This window comes from Quercus lobata, chromosome 1 (assembly GCF_001633185.2).
Source record: "Quercus lobata isolate SW786 chromosome 1, ValleyOak3.0 Primary Assembly, whole genome shotgun sequence".
In the NCBI taxonomy this organism is placed as follows: Eukaryota; Viridiplantae; Streptophyta; class Magnoliopsida; order Fagales; family Fagaceae; genus Quercus; species Quercus lobata.
This window is the reverse complement of record NC_044904.1, coordinates 32,324,782-32,343,698: the sequence shown is the minus strand read 5'-3', so window position 1 is coordinate 32,343,698 and position 18,917 is coordinate 32,324,782. Positions and strand designations below refer to the sequence as shown.

Sequence of the window (18,917 nt, the reverse complement as noted above, 5' to 3'; positions counted from 1 at the left end):
TGTCATTCCAGCAGGACATTTCCCCCGAAAGAACTTGAGCAGGAACCCTAGAATAGGTTTTCCCCTCTCCCCACAGCCAGACTATACCTTCTCTTACCTCTAACCCATGACCCACCACTTCCTGTATTGGCTGGGTACAGGCTGATGATGTCTGGGTTTTGCGCGTGCTCCACTTCTGTGCATGTCCAAAACTTGTCCACTGCTCATGCGTTTGCCGTGGTTTGGAGTCTCGTCTACATATTCTGCCACCCATCCTTGACTTCTCATGGCGTGAGCTATTTTCTGATTTCCCATTCTTTATGGCCTACTCCCTTTAGGGGCTGGGCTTTTCTTTCTTCAGCCTACTATTTTACTCCTTCCATAGTCTTGCTACCATTTCTTGCCATACCACTCCGTCATTCCTGCTGTGATGTTATTTGTCCCAAGCCTGCTAGGCTTCTTTGGGCATGCTGCTTATTCTTCTCTCAATGACTCAATATGGTCATTGGATTCATACTCATGTTATATTTGGGCTTTTTTATTACATTGCTTGTAGGCTCCTTTGTCCCATTTATTTCTTCTTGGGCATCCTTGGCCCATTTGCTTTCCGTAGGAATCCTTAGCTCTTTTTCTAATTCTGCGTTCCCATGGGCTTTTACTAACTCCTTTCGGCTTCCCTGGCCCAATTACCTTATCCTTCATCCTTGGAGCTCATGGGCTTTCCTTCAACCCCTTACTTTTTTTACTTGCATTACTTCGGGCTTGCTATGACCCATTCTTACTTTTCTACATCACATACTACCCATAAGTTTGCTAATTCTCTCTCCAGGCTCCTTTAGGCCCGTTTGCTTCCTCAAGGCTCATTTGTTTATTTTATGGGCCTATGATCCATTATTCCTACCATTTGAGTTTAATGGTTTTTCTATCCACTCACTAACTCTTCTTTGCCCATATTGTTGGGTTTCTTCCTTCTATCGGGCTTCCCAAAATGAGCATCAACACATTGTTATAAGTTTATAAGGCTTTGCATATCTTAAGTGGTAAGTTGGAATACAATGGACTAGGTGTTGGTTTAGACTTGAGCTTGGGTTTGTTATATCTTTCTTGGGCCTCACTTTTTCCCTTTCATTCTTTTAGCCCAAATTTGATTTGATATATCCGTTGGTGAGTATTTGAGCAACTCGTTGGGCATTTAATGATCAACCTGTTGGGCATCAAATCTGCACAATAACTATTAGAGGCCTAGTCCATTTAGTTAGCCCACTTGTCTTCCTTAGTTGGCATATATAAAACCCTGTTTTCACTTCTTTTCTCTTCAGTATTTCCTAGCCTTGCTACTACCACTCTCCCTCCTCTGTTCAGCTCTAAATTTTTTGCTCATCTCCACAAAATTTTAGTTTTAAGTTTTTAGTTTTAAGGAAAGACAATTAAGATTGTTCCTAGTTCTTCTTGTTTGAGTGTGCGATCAACTTAAAGAAATCACTATAGTCTAATCTTGGAGGGTTGTTCGGCCAAGAGAGCCATTCACACCGAATTCTACTCCGGGTGGTACAAATCAACTTTTAAGGACAACGCATTTTACGTGATTCTATAGTTTGTGAGATCTTTCTAATTCTATCTATTTATTTTTGTCATTGCTAATTTTTTTAGGGTTTGTATTATTGAACCAAAACTTGTTTTTTATCTCTATATTTTCTAACAATCTTAAAGGTTGAAATTTGTGTTTCAAAAATGAAGAAACAAGTTGTTGATTCTCTTAAGATCATTTTGGAAATAATTTTAAACGTTGGAAAGAAAGGGTTTTGCCCATCTTGGAATTTACCGAAATTGACCGGGTTCTTTATGAGCCTAAACCCAATGATGATCCCAAAAATATAGCAAAGTGAGAAAAAAAAAACATATAAATTGTGTGTTCATACTATTAAGTGTGGTTTATTTAACAAGTTGTTTGATAATTATTGTAATTTTACTTGAGTTAAGGATTTATGGGATGAATTTAATGGTCGTTATGGGTTTAAGGATGAGGGTGCTAAAAAGTTTGCTACAGCTAAATTTATGCCTTTTCAAATGGTTGAGGAAAAAAGTGTTTCTAGCCAAGTTGAAGATTTTCAAAAATTAGTATTTGACCTAGCTAAAGAGGGTGATATTTTACCTGAGAGGTTTGTGGCTCATGACCTTGTGTTTAAGTTGTCAGACTCTTGGAAAGAGTATAAACACCGGTATAGCCACCATAGAACCTATTTGAATCTTTAACAAACTATCGTTGATATTCAAATTGAAGAAACAGATAGGACGTCAGAAAAAGTTTCTAGAGCTAAGGAATTTACTTCCAAGGCTAATGTTGTAAAGCGAGGACCTTCTAGACCTCCACAACATAATAAGAAACATGATTTCAAGAGAAAATGAAAATTTCATAATAAAAATGGCCCAAATCCTCAAATCCAAAAGAAAAAGGGTAATTGTTTTATTTGTGGCAAGGTAAGTCATTATGCGGCAACATGTAGGGCAAGGGGCAACTTCAACAACAATAAGAACAATAACAAAGGCTCTACATCAAATAACGCAAATGTGGTACAAACCGAAGAGATCATTGTGGCGGTGGTGTCTGAGACACACTTGGTGACGAAAGTGAAGGGATGGGTAGTTGACTCGGTTTGCACAAGACATATTGGTGCATTCAAAGAGGAGTTTAGTGCCTACACTCCTATGGCAGAAGGCACTAAATGTGTATATGTTAGGAACAATAGGTCTGTGCCAGTGAGTGGTAAGTACTCTTGAAGCTAACTTCCGGCAAAACTCTTTCACTCAATAATGTCCTTCATGTACCTCACTTTCGACACAATCTCATTTCGGTACATTTACTTGGTAAGGCCGGTATTAACGTTTTATTTGATGGTGACATAGTTACTTTAACTAAGAATGAAGTTTTTGTTGGTAAGGGCTATAATGATGAAGGTCTTTTTGTATTTAATGTTGATCAAGTTATTAATGAAGATGGTTCATCTTCTTGTGCTTACTTAGTTGATTCCATTGATGTTTGGCATGGTAGACTTGGACATGTTAATCTTGGTTATATAAAGAAAATGAAAGAATGTGGAATTATTAACTCACTAAGTGAAGCTAATATGGACAAATGTGAAATTTGTGCCGAAACTAAAATCACTAAAAAACCTTGTAAATCTATAACAAGAGAAACCAAGCTTCTTGGATTGGTACATAGTGACTTGGGTGATTTAAAACACACCATGACTAGAGGTAGTAAAAGATTTTATGTGATCTTTGTTGATGACCACTCTAGATTCACTAAACTTTATTTACTAAAAACCATGGATGAAGCTTTGGAGATGTTTATAAAGTATAAAAGTGAAGTTGAGAACCAAAAGAATAAAAGAATTAAAAGACTTAAAACCGATAGAGGTGGTGAATATGAGTCTAATCCTTTTAAGGAATTTTGTGACCAAAATGGCATAATACATGAGGTAACTCCACTTTATTCATTGAAATCTAATGGAATAGCTGAAAGGGAAAATATAACTCTTAAAGAGATGATGAATGATATGCTTGTTAGTTCTGGGCTATCTTCCAACATGGGGGGGGGGGGGATTCTTTCGGCTTGCCATATTCAAAATAAGGTATCTCATAAGAAAACCGGTAAAACTCCTTATGAACTTGGGAAGGGCGTAAACCTAACTTGGAGTATCTCAAAGTGTGGAGGTGCTTGGCTAAGGTCATGCTACCTGAGCCTAAAAGGAGAAAACTTGGTTCTAGAACATGTGATTGTGTGTTTATTGGCTATGCTTGTAATAGTTCATGCTATAGATTTCTTGTCATCAAAAGTGATGGATTAGAATCATACACTATTATTGAATATGAAAATGCCATATTCTTTGAGCATGTGTTTCCTTCGAAAAATAAGGAAAAAGAATTGCATGATTCTATTGAAATTTCTAATGACTTTGTTGATGATGTGCAAGAAATAAGAAGGAACAAGCGAGCTAGGAAGGAAAAGGATTACAATAATGATTTCCTTGCCTATGTTGTTGAAGATGAACCTGTAAGTTACTATGATGCAATTAAATCCGTAGATGCACCTTTTTGGTTGGAAGTAATTAATAATGAGTTAGAATCTATTATGTCTAATCATACTTGGGAATTAATTGAGCTTCCACCCAAGGTTAAACCTTTTGGTTGCAAATGGGTGTTTAAAAGGAGATTAAAACCGAATACAATTGATAAGTTTAAAGCTCGCTTAGTAGCCAAGGGCTATAAGCAAAAATATAATGTGGATTATTTTGATACTTATTCTTCGGCTACTAGAATTGCATCTTTTAGAATTTTATTTGACATTGCTTCTATTTACAAACTTGTTGTATATCAAATAACCGTTAAAACTGCTTTTATAAATGGTGATTTAGAAGAAGGGATTTATATGGAGCAACCCGAGAATTTTGTAGTTCTTGGACAAAAATATAAAGTTTGTAAGTTGGTTAAATCTTTATATGGTTTAAAAGAAGCACCTAAAGAATGGCATGGAAAATTTAATAATGTTATGCTTACACATGGGTATGTGATCAATGGTGCCAATAAATGCATATATAGCAAGTTTATTAATAATGAAGGTGTTATTTTATGTTTATATGTTGATGACTTGCTTATATTTGAAACTAGACTTGATGTTGTGTATGATACTAAATGTTTCCTTGCCTCTAATTTTGATATGAAAGATTTGGGTGAGGCAAATATAATCTTGGGTATCATGATTCTTAAGGATAACGATTGCATTACACTATCAAAATCTCACTATGTAGAGAAAATTCTTTAAAAGTTTGAACACTTTGATATGTCACCTATGTCTACACCTTTTGACTCAAAGGTGCACTTGTTTAAAAATCGTGGTGATAGTGTTTCACAAGATAAATATGCACAAATCATTGGTAACTTGATGTTTTTGACAAACTGTACTTGCCCTGATATTGCATATGTTGTTGGTAGATTGAGTAGATATACTTATAATCCTAGCATTGAGCATTGGGATGCAATATCTAGATTGTTAAGATATTTAAAGGGTACTTTTGATTATGGTTTGTCATATTGTGGTTATCCTGCTATATTAGAAGGATATTGTGATGCTAATTGGATATCTGATACAAATGAGGTAAAGCCCACTAGTGGATATATGTTTACACTAGTTGGAATGGCTGTCTCTTGGAAATCATCCAAGTAGACTTGCATAACAAGATCCACCATGAAATCAAAGTTAATAGCCTTAGAGAAGGCTGGGTCTGAAGCTGAGTGACTTAGGAGTTTGTTAATTGATATACCATTATATACTAACTCTGTTGCCTCTGTTTGCATACATTGTGATTGCCAGGCTGCCATAGCACGTGCTAAGAGCAAAATCTATAATGGGGAAAATCGACATATCTAATTGAGGCACAATATTGTGAGGCAACTTATTGATAATGGTGTAATGTCCTTGGACTTTGTGAGGTTAGAAAGGAATTTGGCCGATTCTTTGACCAAGCCACTAGCAAGAAGGTTGGTGAATGAGACATCAAGGGGGATAGGACTAAAACCCAAATTGTGACACTATGGCCTATGCCCAACCTCTATGATGGGTGATTCCACGCAGGGGTTAAATGGGTAAAGGTCATTTGTGGTCCATATAGGCACTGTCAGTTATTATGTATTCAGCTATCTCATTGAGGAGATTAGTGATGAGTCCATCCCTATGGTGTGAGACAGTGCTAAGTTGCAGATTGTTGGAGGTTGAGCTCTAGCTCTTAATGGATCCATAGTCCCTACCTATTGGGATGGGGTGTAGCACACACACTCTTGATGGATGCCACCTATGTGGGAGTGGAAGTTGTGCCGTTTCCTACGAGACTTGGGTAGGTCTCTAAAGCTCTCATGAAACCCGACGGCGCATGACCTGTATAAGGCCTCAACCTGTTTATGGAACAACCTTGGTAAAGAAAGATATGTGGGTGGTAAGTTTGGTTATCTAATAGCTTGGTTAAAAGAGTCTAACTCTACCATTGTCTAGTAGTTCCTACTTATTTATCCTAAGTATTGTTAAAACCTTATGGTACCATATTGATGCATGCCTTCTTGAGTTTATTGCATTTCCTAGTTTAGTGTTTGTAATATATGGGGGGGGGGGGATTGTTGGAGTATGTGTGTTTCAAACACTTAACCTTTGCTTTATCTCCCACATTGGTTAGGAATAAACATTGTTATAAGTTTATAAGGCTTTGCATATCTTAAGTGGTAAGTTGGAATACAATAGGCTAGGTGTTGGCTTGGGCTTGAGCTTGGGTTTGTTATATCTTTCTTGGGCCTCACTTTTTCCCTTTCTTTATTTTAGCCCAAATTTGATTTGATATATTCGTTGGTGAGTATCTGAGCAGCCCATTGGGCATTTATTTATCAACCCATTGGGCATCAAATCTGCATAGTAACCATTAGAGGCCTAGTCCATTTAGTTAGCCCACTTGTCTTCCTTAGTTGGCATATATAAAACTCTGTTTTCACTTCTTTTCTCTTCAGTTTTTCCTAGCCTTGCTACCGCCACTCTCCCTCCTTTATTCAGCTCTAAATTTTCTGCTCATTTCCACCAAATTTCAGTTTCTAAGTTTTTAGTTTTAAGGAAAGGTAATTAATGTTGTTCCTAGTTCTTCTTGTTTGAGTGTGTGATCAACTTGAAGAAATCACTATAGTCTAATCTTGGGGGGTTGTTCGGTTAAGAGAGTCATTCACACCGAGTTCTACTCCGGGTGGCACGAATCAACCTTTAAGGACAACATATTTTGCATGATTCTATAGTTTGTGAAATCTTTCTAACTCTATCTATTTATTTTTGTCATTGCTAATTTTTTTAGGGTTTATATTGTTGAACCAAAACTTGTTTTTTATCTCTATATTTTCTAACATGTGATTAGTATGAACAACATAAAATACTTCTCAATTACTTTTTTCTTTTAAGTTGATTTATCAAATTTGTAAGATCCATATACTATAATTAATTTGTAATATTTGTAACATTACTCAAATGGTATATACACCAAGTCCAATACCTTGCAACAAATAAGGAAGCCTAACCTTTCATTATTGGGCTGAATGCAAATTATTAGAGATATGATGAAACATTTTTCAGATATTTATGAACACACACACACAAACAAAAGCTTTAAGCTTGGCGGACATCTTTCTCAGCCAGAGATCTCAATGGTCTTGACCTCTGGTTTCTTCACAACCCCCTCTATAGGAACAAACACAGTGAGAACTCCATTCTCCATACTAGCCTTAACCTGATCAGTCCTTGCATTTTTCGGTAACCTGAACCTACAAAGGAACTTTCCACTGCTTCTTTCTACACGGTACCACTTATCTTTCTTCTCCTCTTGCTCTTTGCTCCTTTCTCCGCTAATTTGAAGAATTTTGCCTTCTTCAACCTCAACTTTCACCTCCTCCTTTACGAGTCCCGGGAGGTCCGCCTTGAAGACATGAGCCTCTGGGGTCTCCTTCCAATCAATTCGCAAGCTGGGCAAATTAGCATAGGTTTCGATTGCTATGGCGGGGGCGTAAGCAATGCTATAGTTGAAGAAGCCATCAACGGGATCCCATATGTCTAGAAATGACTGAGAGCGCTGAAATTTTTGAAGCTAGGTAAAGCTTAAGAAAGAAGGAAATATTAAAGTTTATGTCTAGGAATGTACAAGGGCAACAAGGCTTTGGCAGAAGCACGAGCTTGTAGCTAGATTAGATATGAAGACAGCTATTATGGTTTCACGTACCAAAATTGGGTGACGTTGTGTTTTCATGTACCAAAATTAGACCACTTTTGGGTTTTTGAAAGTTGTTACTACATAGGTTTTAACTACTAAAATTCAATTGAAGAAGGAAAAAGAAACCAAAACAGCAGTCGGAACATTTTACAGTAGAAACAAGGCAAATCCACTCGTCTATTAAGATGAATCATGAAACACAAATGAAATAGCTTTAATTGAAACCCATTATAAGCATATAATTAATAACCTACATAGCCTAGCACTTCTACCTATTCGCAAAAACCCCACCACCATTTGTGGTGTTCAAATGGTGGTGGGGTTTCAACAAGCTAGCAAGCCGTTGCCAAAGATTTGCCATTTCACATTGCTTAATAACCCATAATTACATTTCTTTCCCCTTCATTTTTGAAAAGCAAGATGTATAATTGGAGAAAGCTTTCATGTTATAATTGGCTTTGGAAGTTCAATAAAGCTAGTGGTGTGTGGGGCAGTGTGGGTGTTGATATTACTTCCATTTAAATAGAAGTTTAAAATGCCTTATTGAAGGTTGTTTGAGTTTGCTAAAAGAACGAAATATTTTACTATCGTTCAGTATGTGGCTTTGGTAGTTCAATAAAGTGTGCTTGATTAATTGGATTGTTTATCCTCCCACATAATGCCATCAAGACTAAATAGAAAACTCAGGAATTTTTTTTGTTTAATGTAAATATGCTTCATTGGTAAGAGCTAAAGTAACATGAGCAGTGGTTTGTGCTCCTAAGAAAGAAAAAGGATCCGGACCTAAAAATAATTTGGGATTGAAACAAGACAAAAATTATTAGAAATATCTGGAAATCTATATGTCTTGTCTTCAGGATCAATTTGGGTGGCTTCAATGAATACAATCTAATTGAAAGAGAAAAGTTTTTAGGTGGAAAAAATTCCTAAGGACAACACACGTGGTTGGAGAAAGTTGCTTAGACTAAGGGAAGATTAGGTGACATTGTATCTTGTATGGTATAAGCCTAGTAAGAGCATTTACATCAATCCATCTAAAGTAGCATAGGCTCTACAATTTTGCCCAACCAACCCCAAAAAAAAAAAAACACTCTCATCAACTCATGCAAAATTATGTAAAATAGGATTCTAGTTAGAGTAACCATACAAATATACATGGTGGTTGTTCATATCCAAATTTGATTTTAATATTTTCTTTATTCAGAGAGAGAGAGAGAGAGAGAGAGTAATAAAAAATTGATAAAAAAATCTAATGAAATGTAATGTAAAATAGATAATATGATGTGAGTATTTTTGAAAAATGGTTATGTAAAATAAATAAAAAGTAAGTTTTTATATTAAAGATTTTTTGCACGAATTGGTGCGAATACTCTTATACCAATCACATCGGGATATTCAAGCACACTACTCTAGTTCAAAAGAATTTGGAGTTTGCATCTTTGGGGTCATATATAAAATTAATTCTAGAATTATCATAAAATGTCCAATTTAGAGTTTTCTAGAGAAAGTTATGATCATTTTACTAAAGATTGCTTAAGATGGCAGAATACATAGAAGCAGTAAATTTTGAATTCTCTTACTTTTAGTTTTGTCCATTTGTTTTCCAAAGTGTATTTTCTAATTTCCAAAGTTACGGCCATTAGTTAGTTGTGTTTCTAATTTTGAATTCGCAAGTTTCTTGGACTGTATCTCTTACATTGTGTTTGGAAATTTGGAGTGGAAAGAGAGTAAAGGCTGGGGGGGGGGGGGGGGAGGAGATGGGAGGGGAATTGTTACCTCTTTTCCATTCTTTGGATGTTTTAAAACTTAAGTACGGAGAAAGGAATCATTCCCTTTGTTTGGGTAATTAAACATCAATGGTCCATTTGGTTGGGGTGATAAAAATGTAGGAGGATAGAAAATAAAGAGATGATGGAAAAGTAGAAGGATAAAAAATATTTTAGTTTTTTTTCATCTTGTTTGGTTTGGGGAGAGAAAAACTGGAGGGATGGAAAACTAATTTGTTAGTTGTGAAGAAAAGTTAGAAGATATAAAAATGTAGTTTGTATAAAATTATTCTCATACCCGTATTACATAATATAAGAAATAATTTCCTTACAATCATTAAAAAAATTATTATCAAATAAAATTAAAAGAATAAAACCTTACAAAAATGAATACATCATTAATATTCTAATATTAATTTTTTTGTTATTACATATAAACAATTAGAGCTGCCTTCTAAAAAAATACATATTGAGAGGTGGAAAGCTAACATTTGATGTAAAAGAACCCCACCGTTGATTAAAAAAGGAAAAAAAAAAAAAAGAGGCAACTTGATTAAAAAGAAAATACTTTGAAAAAAAAAAAAAACATAAACATAACTCAAAGACATTGAAAAAAAAAAAAAGAATAAAAAGAAGAAAGAAGTAACTTAATGCATAGATACACTAGAGAGGGAGGGGCAAAATTTGTGTTTTCCCATTTACCCCTCTTCTTCTCATTTTCTTTCCTCAAATCTCTTCAAATTGGAGAGATAAAATTTTGGTGGGCTTAGAGATAAAATACTTAATTGAGCCCTATCAAAATTTTGTTTGGGTAATTCAACATCAATGGTCCGTTTGGTTGGAGTGATAAAAAAGTGGGAGGATAGAAAATGAAGAGATGATGGAAAAGTAGAAGAATAAAAAATATTTTAGTTTTTTTCATCTTGTTTGGTTTGGGGAGAGAAAAACTGAAGGGATGGAAAAAATAATTGTTAGTTGAAAAGAAAAGTTAGAAGATATAAAAATGTAGTTTGTGTAAAATTACTCTTTTAAATAGAAAAGATTATAAAATGTTCCCATCAACTCTTAGAGCTTTCAATTTACTGAGAGCCTCCCTGATAGCTAGCAAAATTGCAGAAAAGACATAGAAGAGCTATTTCTCATTGTCCAGGTGAAAAATATTTAAAAATATTTAGGCTCCATCCAAAAGAGAAAAGTTAGAAGATATAAAAATGTAGTTTGTGTAAAATTACTCTTTTAAATAGAAAAGATTATAAAATGTTCCCATCAACTCTTAGAGCTTTCAATTTACTGAGAGCCTCCCTGATAGCTAGCAAAATTGCAGAAAAGACATAGAAGAGCTATTTCTCATTGTCCAGGTGAAAAATATTTAAAAATATTTAGGCTCCATCCAAAAGAGTAACCAGAATAAAGTTCTTCAATGCACCCCAACAAAGCGTTTGTAGTCCAACGGTTAGGATAATTGCCTTCCAAGCAATAGACCCGGGTTCGACTCCCGGCAAACGCAATTCCTTTTAAGAACAACAGTACTTGAAATCAAGTTTTACTTTTTCAGAATATATAAGACCATTTTATTTGCAAAACAATTATTACAATTGAACACCTATTTCAATATTTTTAGATGCAATTCACACTTCTTCTACACAGACAAACAAAAACTCACACATTGATTCCTTGTTTATTTAAGGAATTTTGACAGAATTTTAAGATCATTCTATTCACAAAACAATTATTACAATTGAACACCCATTTCAATGTTTTTAGATGCAATTCACACTTCTTTTCACAGACACAAAAAATATAAATAAATAAATACTGATTCCTTGTTTATTTAAGGCATATTTGATAGCTTAAAAGTTTTAAACATGATGATCAAAATTTTGATTTGGATCCTATAATTTCACCAAATCAAAACAATCTAAATCTTTCAAAAATCTTTGCGATTGTTTAAAATCGGTAAGACCATATAATTCTGAAGACCTCAAACATCCTTAATTTCTTATAATATTTTTTAACTTGATAGAAAACTTAGTTAAACCAAAAAAAAAAATCCCAATAGATTAAATTTTTCTACTCTAATATAGAGAAAGTGCCAATTGAATCAAAATATAAAATATCCCAATAAAGTATTACATTTTGAGATTTTTGACCTCTTTAAATAATACTTACAAATAAATATAATAATATATGATAATTATATCAATGAATATATAATTTATGTAATTATTTAATATACTAATGTATATTTTTTGTTTTTTTCTCAAATAATATAAGATGTTACGATCCACTATTCAATTTACAATTCATAATCTCCTCTAACTCTCACAATCCTACTCACTATCCTACGTAAAATCTTAATTTTGACAACCTTAATTTTAAGACCATTTTATTTACAAAACTATTATTACAATTGAACACCTATTTCAATATTTTTAGATGCAATCCGCACTTCCTTTACACAGAGGCACAGACAAAGAGTCATACATTGATTTCTTGTTTATTTAAGGCATTTGATATCTTAAAAGTTAAAAGTGGTCGCTTAATTAACCAGAGATCTCAATGGGCTTGACAATCATGTTCTACTTTTCAAAATGAGACCATTTTATTCACAAAACAATTATTACAACAATTGAACACCCATTTCAATTGTTTTACAAGCAACTCGCACTGCTCTTACACACAAAGGACACAAACAAAAACACACATTATAATTCCTTGTTTATTTAATGCATTTGGTAGCTTTTAAAGTTAAAAAACCGGTCGCTTAATTAACCAGAAATCTCAATGGGCTTGACATCAGGCTTCTTTTCCTCCACCTTAGGCACGGTCACAGTGAGCACCCCATTCTCCATGCTAGCCTTAACCTCATCTATCTTTGCATTTTGAGGCAACCTAAACCTCCTCAAGAACTTGCCACTGCTCCTCTCAACACGGTGCCACTTCTCATTCTTCTCCTCTTGCTCTTTGCTCCTCTCCCCACTAATCTGAAGAACTCTACCTTCCTCAACCTCAACCTTCACCTCCTCTTTCTTCAGCCCCGGAAGGTCAGCTTTGAAAACATGAGCCTCTGGGGTCTCCTTCCAGTCAATCCTCAAGTTGGCAAACGAAGAGGTTTCACGCACCGAGGTGAAAAGCCCATCATAAGGGTCCCATATGTCGAGGGAAAATGGGTCGAACACGTTGGTTCGTCGGCCTCCAAAGATGCTAGGAATGAGAGACATGTTGGTTGGAAAACTTTGAAAACGATAACTCAAACGCAGAGTGCGCTTGAAAGAGAAACAAATGAGAGCTTTTAGAGTTCGGTCTTTTCCACGATGGGTTTGAGAGTCTATGAGCTACCTATTATATAGATATGGGTGGAGGATTCTGGGTTGTGATAAGAAGAGACTAGAAAGGCCAATAGGAGACTAAAGACCAATAGGGAAAGTGGATTCTGGCACCTTCATGGCTATTCTATAGCAAGTTATTATTGAATTCTAAAGTATATTATATTATTGAATATTCTAAATGAATAGTCTGCTTTTTCTATAACCTTTTACCACCTTTTTGTTTTTGGTTAAAAAAAAAAAAACCTTCTACCACCTTCATCTGCAATTCTGCATCATCTTTCATTTATTATCATTTGATCATTTATTTATTAGTTTTTTTTTTTTTTTTCTTTTTTAAGACCACCCTATTTCTCATATGGGTGGTGTTCATTACTTACACTTTGTTATACATACTCGAACCAGACATAAAATTGTAATTTAAAATCACAGTTTTGACAGAGTTTGTGAACTTCTCTCATAAATTGTTGAAATGATTAATTGTGATTGGTAGATAATAACTTTCAAATGGATTCACAATTTTTTTTCTCTACCATTCTTAACCAACAATATTAAAATTGTGACAAAAATTATATCAATAAACTTTCTCCTTATTTATAGAGATGCATGAGTTTCCATAATTAACAGAATGTTTAGTTAGTGAAATTTGATATGCTTCAAACATGTATAATCATGACAATGTGATTTTTTTTTTTTTTTTGATAATCTGACAATGTGATGTTTGGAAACCTAAGTACATGGAAATCTAAGTATGTCAATGTTAGAATTGATTAGAACTTTGATAAGATTTTAAAGAATGTGAGATGTTTTTCTTTTGTTTATTCTAACGAATTGTGTAGGAATTCTTTTTCTTCCAAGATATCATTAGGTTTATCAATATAATGTTTTTTTTTTTTTTTTGAAAACATTTATCAATATAATGTTAAGCGTATTAGATTAAGTTATTTAATTAAATTCAAATACATAGGTGCATTGAATTTAATTGTCCTTAAAAAAAATAACACCGCATGTGTTATATAGATTAAGCTTCTCCTTTAATATATTACTAGGTCATAATTTGTGCTTATGTGTGAAAACATTAATCAACAGTGACGATTGAGGTGGTCTTATGTATGTGAGTGGGGTGATCATCTAGACTTTAAAACTAAATATTATGAATATGCACTTTGCAAGAAAATTTAGAAATTAAATTAGACACATGGAGCAAAATTAAGCAATAATTAAAAACTAATTTAGATTTTAATTGTACTTTGACTTTAATATAGTAATAGATATGATTATTTGCACTAAACACTTTAGATTTTAAATAATCCTAAACGATTAACCCGAACGGGCCGAACCAAAATATTTCCAAGGGTTTTCCATTGTGCACCTGAAAATAACGAAAAATCTAGAAAATTGTGGCCCAAACTGATAAAAAATTGGGCCTGAGAATGAAAGCCTTTAAGTCGTGTAATGAAAACTTGAATTAAATTGGTCCTGATATCTTAGAAGCAGCCCAGGTGTTGAGTTAGCTTGGACCTGATAATTGAATTGTAGGATCTGCTAATGGGCTCTATGAAAATTTTATAGAAAATAGAAGGGTGTTTGTCAAATGTCAGCCACATAATCAATACAAAATTAATAATTTTAGTTTATTTGTAATTTTTCTAAACCATATGATAATCATGTTATACTCTTTTTTATGGAAACATACACAAACTTTTTTTTTTTTTTTTTTTTGAGAAAGAAACATACACAAACTTAATATGAATTTAAAATATGACAAATTAAGAAGAATCATGAGTCTTGTGGCTTTAGTCACCTCATAATAGAAAATCTGGTTTGATTTCCCCTACTTAAAAAAAAAAAAAAAAAAAAAAAAACCTTCCACATACATTTTATGACAATCCTTTCTTTTCTTTTCTTTTTGAGGGGGATGAGAGTCCTTTCTTGTATACTCCTTGTGTTTCCCATTGGCATTTTTAATAAAAATATTATCTATATAATAAAAAAGAACCACTTTCATTAAAAATTTTGAGAAAAACGTGTGTATATATAATTATATATTTATAGATAACCAACAAAGACATATAATTAAAAGCCAAGTATACTATTTATGGTTAGTCCAATTCTATAGTTTTTTTTTTTTTTTTGAGAATCCAATTCTATAATTTGTCAAATTGATTGTCGGTTGCACAATAACTTGCCGAATAATGCTTGAAAGCGTGTCGTTTCTTAAAGTATTCTTTTGTCTATGCTTTTCTAGTTCTAGACTTCTAAAAACCTGAGAACGGTGAGAAGCTATTTTCAATTGCAATGGAGAAAGATGATGAAATTGTTGACAAATGATTTAACCTGTTGGATATCTAAATGATTCTTATTTGTAAAATTTAACAACAGATTAGGATCCAGATCGGATTTGACAGGTTAGAAATATCTCAACCTGTTACTCAATTCGATATTCTAAACTATCTATCTAATCCACTCAATCTAACCTTCCTCACTTAGCGGCGGATTCGCATGAATTGGATTTGGGCCGCAAACCGATTGGTCAGTCATGCAATTTTTTTGCATAGCCCTAAGTATGCTCACATCAATTGTCACCTTTTTTTTCTTTTTTGGATGTATCTAAAAAATGACAAACCATTTCGTAGGAAATATGTAATAAACTTTAAAGGTGAATTATATCAATGTCCCCCGCACATCTGTTCCAACCAGCACCTAAAAAGAGCAAAACCCATCTTTATCGATGTTCCTAATACTCTGCGGCCCTTGATATCTCTCTTTCATTTTTCTTTCCTACTACAAACGTAAACTATTTCTTGAAGAAACTATCTTGAAAATATCTGAAAGGAAAATTTGACAACTTAACCGACTCCAATGAGTCCAATCACCCAAGCTCACCTCTTATTACAATCTAGAAAAGATAAACAGCGAAAGGAAAAATCAGATCGATATATTCTATGTTGTTAGTGGACCTGCTGAATGTTAATACTTGGTTGTGACTTGTGAAGGGTGATCACACCATTTACAAAAATACCCCGCTTGGTAGATAGTGTTGCTCCTACATATCTGTTTAGTTTCTTTTAACTTTTATACATAACTTTTTAGAATCTTTATTTTTTGTTTTTTATATTTTAAATTATAAGTATACTTTAATATGCTTTCAACAAAAAGCTATATAAGTTTATGTCAAACGCCAACATAATGTTGTTTCCTATGGAGAATTAATAATGAAATGGTATTAGGATAAGGTTGAAATGGTATTTAGATAAGGTGTAACTCTTGGAATAAGAATATATGTTTATAACAGATATGTCTCTTCCCAATGGATATATGCTTGCCAATAAATAACTCATGACATTCGTTTGGACAATTATAGGATCCGTTTGGATTGAACTTATTGTTGCTGAAACTGAAAACTAAAAACATTGTAACAAAATAATTTTTAAATGTGCGAATAGTGTCGTAAGACCTGTGAACAATGCGTGAACAATATTTTTGTCTCATGAACAGTAAATTTTGTCTCTCCCTTAAACGCGTGAAAGCCAAAGAAAAAATAAATAAATAAAATAATAAGAGGAAAACACAACGCAGGATTCAGCAGAAACGCTGAATCCAAACCCACACATAATTTTTCTCTCTGCAAACTCTCCTGGCCTGTAGTCTGTGATCACCATCCTAAAGTGATTGTCATCTACATAAGGGACCAACAATAATATTAGAGCCATGTTCTTGATTCAATTTCCTTAAACGAGATTGTATCAATTAAGACATTCATTTGAACAAAACATAATTATTCTCTCCGCAAACTCTGATCTATAATCTGTGATCACCACTCTAATATGACCACCTTCCACGTTAGGTATCAACACTGAGAACATTAATTAGACGAAGAAGAGTCAATCCGGAAAACAATCATAATGTTTGTTACAATTTTTCAGATGTGGCAAGTTTATACTGTTTCTTTGAGAGAAGAATATAGTCAATATAAAAACAAAAAAAAACATCCAACTTGCCCACCACAAATATTTTGATTTTTGGTCTTAATTACATGGATAATGACCCAACTATAAAGTTACAGGTTTCTCATAAAAAAAAAAAAAAAAAAAATGCTGCCACTTGAATGTGACTTGTGAGACACGGAATTAGTAGGTAATTAGTAGATAAAAAATTTATCGTAGGCTTTAAGCTCTTGACTCTTGCAGTAGTTGATTATAGGTGTCTCATCCAACAATTCTAGCTAACATATATAAGGTGTATTCAGGGTGGTGAATAAACTGTGCAGATGCCTTCTCTAATTTAGGGTTGTAATCAAGGCGAAGACTTTGCCATGTTCTCAGCTCTTGGGTCGACCTCCTTCTATGTTACAAAGCCTATTTGCATTTTCTGAAGACTTTAGTGTTTGAGATGTAATGCATAAATTCAAGGCATCATCAAAGGCTTTTATTTTTTATTTTTTTAATCATCATCAACTGTGTTTTGTTTATCGTATTTTGGTGAATGAAAAATAAGTTAGATTTGACACTAATAAAAAATAAAAAGGCTTAATAAGAAAATAAACAAATATAATTTATAAATTAAAAGGTAACCTACAATACCTTAGGGTAGGTTTGTTACATTTAATAGAAATTATGTTTAGAATGATAATTTTTGTTATTAGAAATAAAATATATTGTAATGGAATAACTAAATTTATTCATAGATTTGGTTATAAGTTTTTTTTGGTCGTAAGTTATAAAATTATAATAAAACTCAAGATCTGTATTTAAGAAAAATATTGCTTATATAATTATATTTTCTAAAAATATATATTTTTTAAATTTGAGAGAATTTTTTTTTTTTTTGAGAATCGAATTTAAGAGAAATGGGTTATTTTTTTATGATTTTTTATTTTTATAATTGTTCATGCACATTGAAAGTTTGTATATTTGAAAAAAAATATTTTTTTAGAAATTATTAGACAATTTTAGAGATGAATAATTATTACTTGTACCGAGTGTGCAACCAAATAATTAGATAGCATAGGTTCTAATTAGTTCAACTGGTAAAGTTTTTAGTGCTTAAATAAGAAATCTGAAATTCAATCACCGCCTATACAAAAAACTGATTGGTATCTTAATCTCATAATAACGAATACAATCATCAAAAATAAACACTTTAAGTTGAAAAAAAAAAAAGAGATAACTATTTTACATTAATAGCAATTCGATTACATAACTTACTACAATAGTACTAAAGATGCCCTTAGGTTCTTTACTTTTGGTATAATGTTAACGTAGGACGATTCCCCACTTTATACTTTATAGTAGTAAGTAAAGTATATTTTGTCAATAACTCCAAGTAACCATCGGTACCTTCTTAAAAAAGAAAGTAATTAACCATCGGTATCAATATATAAACTTTACTTGGCTGTGTTTGAAGCTGACCCCACCTGTGCAATAAATGTAAATCTGTAAAAAGTCAATACAAATTAACAGGTGTAACTGTAGGGTCCTTCTTTTCTTATTCTTTTTCCTTTGTTTTGGGAGGTCTTTGTGAATAAGTCTAAAACAATACCAAAGTTCGCACTTAAATCTATAACATATGTAGGTGTTATTTTGTGATTAGTGTAATTAAATTTTATATTTCAGTAAATACTCGAGGTAATCCTATATATAAGTGCTGAAATCTAATCACAATCTAACACTAAAAAATATTATGAAATTAGATATAGATTTGAGTATGTTCATAACTTATGAATCATAAGTAAACTCAGTTTTTATTATTACGTACTGAATTTTCATTTCAATTGCGTGGCATAATTTGTCAATTTCATTATTTGGTCATTGGCAAAATAAATTGGGTGAAAGGTCTTCTCCAAAAGATTCAAAAGAAAAGAAAAAAAGTATGTTAATCGTTATCTGGTGAACTACTAGAGCATGAAATTATTGTTTAAACACTCATTGCATGACAGACCATTTCAGGTGTATACACATAGATGGTAGATAGGATGTCATGATCCTTCAATAAACACTAAACATGAGCTTCGAAGCAAATATATACAAAATGATTGCTCTCAACTAGTCGTGAGGCAG

The 18,917-nt window shown here is 33.0% G+C and overlaps 2 protein-coding genes and 1 non-coding gene across 3 annotated transcripts; 1 reads left to right on the top strand and 2 right to left on the bottom strand.

Annotated features, from left to right (window-relative positions):
• Positions 1 to 7,117: 7,117 nt before the first annotated feature.
• Positions 7,118 to 8,127, bottom strand: LOC115952659 (16.9 kDa class I heat shock protein 3-like). Its single transcript, XM_031069848.1, has 2 exons — positions 8,053 to 8,127; positions 7,118 to 7,628 (listed from the first exon to the last, which is right to left on the bottom strand). Exons 1-2 carry the CDS (start codon positions 8,125 to 8,127, stop codon positions 7,191 to 7,193), a joined length of 513 nt encoding a protein of 170 aa, XP_030925708.1. The 3' UTR covers positions 7,118 to 7,190.
• A 2,840-nt stretch (positions 8,128 to 10,967) lies between these two features.
• On the top strand, positions 10,968 to 11,039 carry TRNAG-UCC. The gene has a single exon. It is a non-coding gene; the product is annotated as a tRNA-Gly (tRNA).
• Positions 11,040 to 12,109: 1,070 nt separating this feature from the next.
• Positions 12,110 to 12,862, bottom strand: LOC115949692 (18.1 kDa class I heat shock protein-like). The gene has a single exon (XM_031067008.1). It carries the CDS (start codon positions 12,751 to 12,753, stop codon positions 12,301 to 12,303), a length of 453 nt encoding a protein of 150 aa, XP_030922868.1. The 5' UTR covers positions 12,754 to 12,862; the 3' UTR covers positions 12,110 to 12,300.
• Positions 12,863 to 18,917: the final 6,055 nt, after the last annotated feature.